At 38.4% G+C, this 7,606-nt stretch overlaps 2 protein-coding genes across 2 annotated transcripts; both read left to right on the forward strand.

The window, feature by feature from the left end:
• Positions 1–559: 559 nt before the first annotated feature.
• On the forward strand, positions 560–3,109 carry LOC105334057 (uncharacterized). Its single transcript, XM_011437351.4, has 4 exons — positions 560–1,153; positions 1,447–2,155; positions 2,240–2,620; positions 2,751–3,109. The coding sequence occupies exons 1-4, from the start codon at positions 696–698 to the stop codon at positions 2,988–2,990; spliced, it is 1,788 nt and encodes a 595-aa protein (XP_011435653.3). The 5' UTR covers positions 560–695; the 3' UTR covers positions 2,991–3,109.
• A 63-nt stretch (positions 3,110–3,172) lies between these two features.
• LOC105334058 (uncharacterized) lies at positions 3,173–5,810 on the forward strand. The gene is made up of 4 exons (XM_011437352.4): positions 3,173–3,745; positions 3,905–4,604; positions 4,717–5,106; positions 5,339–5,810. The coding sequence occupies exons 1-4, from the start codon at positions 3,306–3,308 to the stop codon at positions 5,576–5,578; spliced, it is 1,770 nt and encodes a 589-aa protein (XP_011435654.4). The 5' UTR covers positions 3,173–3,305; the 3' UTR covers positions 5,579–5,810.
• The last annotated feature ends 1,796 nt before the right edge of the window (positions 5,811–7,606 follow it).

A 7,606-nucleotide genomic window follows, 5' to 3' on the forward strand; every position in this document is an offset into this window, starting at 1 on the left:
TCTTACAGCTTTAGAGTTTATTAAAAATAATCTTGAAGGGAGCCAAACAGACTACAGTCACAGAAATAGCATGTTTCTCCTGCCAACACCTTTTTTTGTGGTGCAATGTTTTTGTTTTGTGCTTTTTGACTGGGAACGTTGCACACAAATGTGATTTGTATTATTTTATATGTGTGATATCTGTGAATATTAAAGAACACCCACACAAGCCTAGTTAACTTCTGTATTTCCTAGAGATAGGGGATTCTAACATGCGTTCACATTGATATTGACAGAAAATAATTTGGAGGAAAATCATACACTTCTAAAAATGTATCGCAGTTTATTAAAAAAAAGAATGAAGGGCATTACAATCTGTATGTGTGATGTATATATAATTGTTAAGCAAAATCTTAGATTTTAACATTTAGAGGATTCGTTTGAAGTCTAAGTGTTGAGTATCTGTTTTATAAAGCACCCCCCCCCCCCCCCTGCAAAGAAAAAATGGGTTTTTTTTCTAAATAAAAGATGCAATTTCTAGTGTGTGCTTGTTTTATTAGTGTAGCCCAAAAGAATTTAAAAATTTGAGGAAACATGAATATTCTAAATTCTGACTGGATCAGCGGCCATGTTCGTGATTATGGTCTATCAGTCGTTAGCACGCCGATCCTTGAGACACCGCGACATGTAGATGTGTTATCAATGTCCATATCACCATGAAATCCTGTATATCATTTACAATATGCCTGGGACTTCTGAGAAGCACCCAAACATCAAGTGTCGGCAAACCAGTCTATCCGATCACTGCATCCTTGTTCCTGGATAGAACGGATGTTTCCGAATGGAACGAGACCCTGGACCGCTTCCAGAAGCAGGGTGGAGACACGGTCTGGCTTCAAGCTCCTCCTTTAGTTCGTCGTTCCAAAGAGGACCTACAGGAAGACCCGGTCTATAAGTGGTGTCGGGAGAAGGACCACGCAACATCGGAAGAGGTGGACTGCTTTACGCATGCGCAACAGGAACTGACGAGTCAAGGACTGAATATCGTCGCTTTCGCGAGTTACCAGTATGAGGAGGATTTTAGCAAGGTGATCGTCAAGTGCCCGAAGTATGATAAAATGATTACGACAGTTTACACCTATTTCCGTATTGTTTTACCTGGTCAGCACAGCAGGTAAATATACAAAGTATCACCTCTATCTAATACAATTGCATCGATATCGAAATTAACCTTGGCTTACACATAGACAAATTGCATAAACATATCAACAATATCATTTCCACCAAATGCAAAAAAAGCTTCTAATAAAGTGCTCAATAAATATAAAAAATAACGATGAAAATCAAGCAAACTCAAACGGTTTTTGCAAATGGTTTTTCCACTAAATATTAGTGAACCTGCTCAAATTTTAATACTAGTATTTGAGACGGTTATGTTAATTAACTGTCTGTAATTTCCTTATACAGTGACCCCTGTGACTTCAATGGACTAGACGTTGTTGTATTATTTACCTCTTTTGGCGGCTCTGACGCTCATCAGAGTTTGCTGGAGAGTGCTGCAGCCAGAAACTTATCGGTCTACTTCGGAATGCCTCAGATTCCTAGGTCTTGGGAATACAGTGATATTGACAAACAACTACTTCCTGCTTACTTTGAGTGGGTGATGAGAATTCTGGGTGATCACAAATCTAGATATTCAAACAAAACTATAACAGTAAGTCCGACGATTGCAGGAGTACCGAGTAAACCTATTCGAATACCACTTTATAAAGCGTTAAAGGGATATTACATATCAGATGACGTCAACATGGGAACTGTCGATAGGTACGGAGATATGTTGATGATTTACGCTTCATTGGTTGCAATAGCCAAACTGGGGGTCTCCAATTCGTTGAAATTAGCCGTTTCTCCCTCCATAGACATGACAACTTTTGGACTTAACAGAACAGTTAATGATCACGTGACAGGCTTTGGATATATTGTGGAAAGCTCAGTGGATATTATTGCGGTCCATGAGGGGCGCGGATACGGGCATGCAGCTTACTATTGGCCAACACAAGCCACTCAGCCGGTTCAAACGCTGGATCCGCAGCTAGATAAAATTATCAAAAAGATAAATCCGAACTGGAAAACCAATGGCACTTTTCAAGATTGGTTCACTGGAAGCGTCCATGAGGTAACTCTGTTTATGTTCTCTTCATTAACAATTTTGTTGTTTAGAACGCGTGAAACATTGTTGTCAATTTCAAACACATTTCAGCTCTTCCAAAAACTTGGGAGTGAAGCGGCTGAACTGAGAAAGCAATATTCTTCTCTAGAACTGTGGCTAGGGTTGGAGGCGTTCGATGATTTGAACGACGACCCTTGTCTTCCTCTCAGATGCATGGCCACGGTAAGAGACACTGTGAACAAACAACGACTAGACTTCGCCCTGGCGCAGGGAGCCGCCGGGGTCAGGAAAGTGGTTGCTTTTTCCTGGGACCCAGATTTCACGTGCACTACCCACAAACACAACATAACATTATCGGAACAGATCGTTCAGGATGCAAAGAGATCTATCATTTTTGAGTGTCGATTTCATTCTTCACAAAATAGATCTGTTGTCGCAATTGGCATCAATGTAATGGGTTCTGGTTTTCATGTAAGTATTAATCAGCAAAACTATTTATAAGTATCTCCTGGATTTTTATCAATAAAATTTTTAAAGTGGTTAAAAATGCATGAGGCACGTTTTCATAAATACATTTCAAATTTCCATATTTGAATTTTAGATTGACTGGGAGGATAACAAAGGACAGCGTCACCAGGACCAGGTATACGGGTGTTATGTGGAGGGGGACTACGGGCATTATCACCCGCTCATTCCCTCCCTGGAGTATGTTCAGGTGTGTGATCCCTATGAAGACTTCCAGCTCGCAGACAAAGGTCACGTGATTGTGAAAGCGCTTGATGGATACCAAGAGTGTATGTTCGAATATGACTTTACTGAATCAGAAAACAATGATGAATAAAATATTAATCAGTGCGTATTAAGTGTAATTTCTTTGTACACGATAAACTTTACAGCTGAGTTTTCTTAAATGTATTTGACTTATAATTTAAGTGTATCCGTTTATAGAATTAATTTCTAAATTCGTGATAGTATTCGCAATATATTATTTACACATCATTACTTCCGGAAGAAGGGAACACCCTGACAACCATTGTCAGAAATCAAATAATATTTTGAAAATGATAAATGATATGCTCTTCGCCAGTGACCTTGACTATATTCTACTAGTTCGACTACAGATAAGTATTTCTTGTTATCACACGCCTCTGTCGACATGAGGGTTTGTGTCTGCTTATTATTGTTCGCCCTGTTCTCACAACGAGTGTCCTGTGTCCCTTCTAACCCCGTGTATCCCGTGACCGCTGCTTTGTTCGAGAATAGGTTTTCTCTAGGTGAATGGAACAACACGATTGACCAATTCAAGGAAATAGGCGGGGATACTCTATGGAATGAAGCGCCACCTCTGGTCCGCCGATTACTCAAAGACTTGCAAAATGACCCCGTATTCAAAAATTGTGTGGATAACGGGACAGACTGCTTTACGCATGCGCAGCAGGAGCTTTCGGATAAAGGTCTGAAGATTCTGACCTTTGCCAGTTATCAGAATGCAGAAGCGTACGGTGACGCAGTTTTGCGTTGTCCACAGTATGACAGAAAGATAACAACCAAAACCGTTACGTTCTACCGAATTGTATTGCTGGCAGAGAAATCTAGGTGATATTATGATACTCTTACAATTTTCAAATATTCAAATGATATCCCGTTTTCCAAATAACAATGCAAAATCATTATAATGTTATTCATGTACCCATCATAATCCATGTAAATAAGGAGTGAAGGAAAAGTCTTTTTGCTATAGTTTATTTATTTCAGTTCCCTGTGTAACGTATATAAAGGGCAAAATGTAGTGGTCCTGTTCACTTCTTCGTCGGGTTCCGATCCACATGGACTTCTGCTTGAAAGTGCGTTTGCAAGAAATGTTTCTGTGTACCTTGGAATGCCGAGGGTCCCCAGGTCATCCGACCAAAAGATGGATGTTCAGCTTCGCATTGCATATTATGCATGGATAGAAAGAGTTCTGCTTGACCACAAGAACAGGTATACCAGCTACCGCTTCCAAGATTTCTCCACCATCGGAGGAATAAGACCCAAAACGAAAAAGTTTCTGTATGATGCCGTAGAAGGATACTATATTTCTGATGCCACTAACCTTGGAAACCCGAACGAATCAGTAAATCTTCTAAGTGCTTACTCTGCGTTGTCAGGAATGTCCAAATCACTCGTCAACAAAAAGACGGCAATCTCTCCTTCTGTTGACTTGACCACATTTGGTTCTAACCAAACCATTGAAGACCACGTAAAAGGTCTGCAAGTTCTTGCCAAAACAGGGGTGGATGTAATTGCTGTTAACGAAAGCCGTGGGTATGGGAGATCTGCATACTACTGGCCAACACAGGAAAACCTCCCCGTGTCACAGATTGATCCCACGCTTGATAAAATCCTCCATCGAATAAATCCGAACTGGAAGGTCAATGGGACGTTCAGAGATGGGTTCACGGGTAGTGTTCATGAGGTATGAACACGAAAAGGTTTGAACCGCTTGAGTACACTTCAAATAGAATTATAACTTAATACACGCCGACAAAAATTTCTATTTCTGATAAAATTGTTCCTTCTGTCGACAGTTGTTTCGAGCACTGGGAAATGAGACGTCTTTCCTTCATCAAAATTCCTCGTCTAAGTTTGAGTTGTGGCTTGGTATTAACGCCTTTGACGATCTGGATGACGACCCGTGTGTCTCTGCTGGGAAGGTTGGAGGGGCGATGGACACAGTCAGCAAAAAGAGGATTGATCTCGCCCTAGCGCATGGAGGATTCACGGTACACAAAGTAGTGGGCTTCTCTTGGGATCCTTTCTTCACGTGTACGACCAAACGATCCAAAACCACTCTGTTTGACGCCATTCTGAATGATTACGGCCGTCCAATGATGCTAGACTGTCGCTTCCACTCTTCAGCAAACCGGTCTGTTGTTATTCTCGGGATAAACCTTCTTGCTCTACAGCAGGGGTTTACGGTAAGTCATCGTGCTCGGATCTGGAGTGGGTTAACATCATCGAAAAAAGGATTGGAACAACTCCTCTTTGTAAACTAAATTTTCTTTCGGACTATCATCATTCCGGAGAAAAGAAATTCTGGATTAGGGCCTGGTCATTTTGAAAAGAACATGAAGGCAAAATGAACCAGAAACTAATTGTTGTTTCGGGTTTGTCTGTACAATTATCATACTTGATGACTTTTTTCTGTAGATTGATTGGCCAGACAGAGACGGTAAACGCCATACCTCTGACGTATACGGCTACTATTTTGAGACGGATTACGGATTGGAGCACGGTTTGATTCCCTCCATTATATACACCCAGACCTACGACGCTTACAACGCCTTTGACCTCGCTGATAAAGGTCACGTTGGCGTAAAGGCTGGAGGGGCATTCAACAACTGTATTTTTAAGTTCGATTTTACGGAAGAAGAGCTTGAGGGTAATTAAAAAGGGACTGAAAAAACTACTGCCGTAATTATGTATATCCGGGATACATGTAAACAATAAAATGATTAATTAGTCCACATTTGGTAACAGTACATGTACATTGTAACGGTCAGACGGGGAATGGCAGAAAAAATACATAGCTTGCAATTATATATGGCAACTGTCACATCTTTTTGAACCATCAAATAAAGAGCATATTTACATCAGAAAATGGGTAGACTGTGTTATATATACATGTAACGTGTTGCCAGATGGATAAAAAATACATTTGACCATTTGACATATATATCGCAGATCTCCGAATTTGGTCGTTATTTTTTTAATCACTTTTAGACCGTATATAACTATATATCGAGGTAGACAGTTTGATACATGTAATATATAGGAGAAAATATTACGGGTATAAATATTTTCAATATACACCAACTTGTGGCGATCAGAACAGTTTTAGGATGCTTAATTTTTCTGCAGTATGTTTTTAAAAGAGATTCGTTCTGGAGTAGCCATTTTGGGTGATCTCTAGTCTGAAAAATCTGCTCCATATATTAATTCTATTCGTAAATTTATATTTTACAACACAAGATAAACTGTATTGAATAAAATAGTTAAAACGAAAATTACTTACTTTGTGGAAAATAAGAAGACTCAATAGTTTAGAGTACTGTAACGTTAGCTTCCTAATTTTAGTGGAGACCAAAGTTTCAGATAATTTGTGAACTGGAATACCTCCATTTTGTTTGAAAAACATATCTGAACATTTTTAATGACATATATTGGCATATTAGCTTATATCTCAAATTTGTCAAGGAAAAAATAACTCCAGTTTGTGCCTAAAGTTAGCTTGTTTCATGCCATATCTAAATTTTTACATTATTGACCCATACTTTGGGTTTTATTTTCTGAAATTATAAGATATTTTTGAGAATTCTGTTATGATTTGAGTAAAAGTTTGAGACTTTTACTTAATTTCATGGCATTTTGAATCGTTAATAACCACTAAAAACGTTTTATTAGTACATAAGGTCAAAAAATTAATTAGGTAATGAAGTAGTATCCCTTTTCTATATGATTAATTTGATTTTAATTATTTTAATTGTAAAATATTTGAATATGATGCCATGCATGGTTTATTCCGATAAAAAATAAAATAGAGGGGAAAGTGTTTTATCTTAAATTTGCACTTTCAGTGCAGAACGGTCATGTAAAATGCACCAAAGAGTGAAGGGAGAATTCAACTTCCAATCGAAATAATTATTTAGATGTTTTATTTCGCGAAACTGTTACTTAACAGCGTAGTGCATTCGTATATCTACAAATCTGTACATGTAAGTCATGAGTTCAGTCAAAGTCCACTAGGGCAATTTTATTTTTTGTTACATGTCTGTTTTTACACAGGTAGGATTGGTAAATTACATTCATCAATCAAGATTCATTAAATAAACTTGTGTGCAGCATGCATCACAACATATCAACCAAGTGCATGCATATTCATGTAACAGCTGCATGTTAAATAAATATAATAGTTTTTGCTAACTCATTGTGATTAAGCCCCAGCTATTTTGCACTTTTTATACTATATGATGTAAGCATATACTCAACTTGGAAATCTGATTAAAATCAGCTGTTCTGATACGCTAGTGTACATTGCTAGCCGGGGAGAGGGAGGGGGAGGCTGTAAACATGTTACGTGCGTAGGAAAACGAGAGCGAACGAATTCCATAAATCTGTCAACAACTTAAGTCAACAGTAATTATTTTCACAGCTTAGCTGTTAATTTCACGTGGGAATATACAGGATTTATTTCCTTGATTTGATTGTATAATTGTTTTTTTTGCATGTTCAACTCCAAAACTTGTAAATTTTATGATTCCTATGTTTTTCACTAAACCAGTCCTAAATACACCTCAATTGTTTACCTTCTTTGGAAATGGAAACTGACTCTTAGTTTGCTTAGTGCTGCTTGCATCCATGATTAAAGTTATTTACCTTTTCATGTATGATCCAAGCACATATATCATGGCATGCGCA

The sequence above is a fragment of the Magallana gigas genome, chromosome 9 (assembly GCF_963853765.1).
Source record: "Magallana gigas chromosome 9, xbMagGiga1.1, whole genome shotgun sequence".
Classification (NCBI taxonomy): Eukaryota; Metazoa; Mollusca; class Bivalvia; order Ostreida; family Ostreidae; genus Magallana; species Magallana gigas.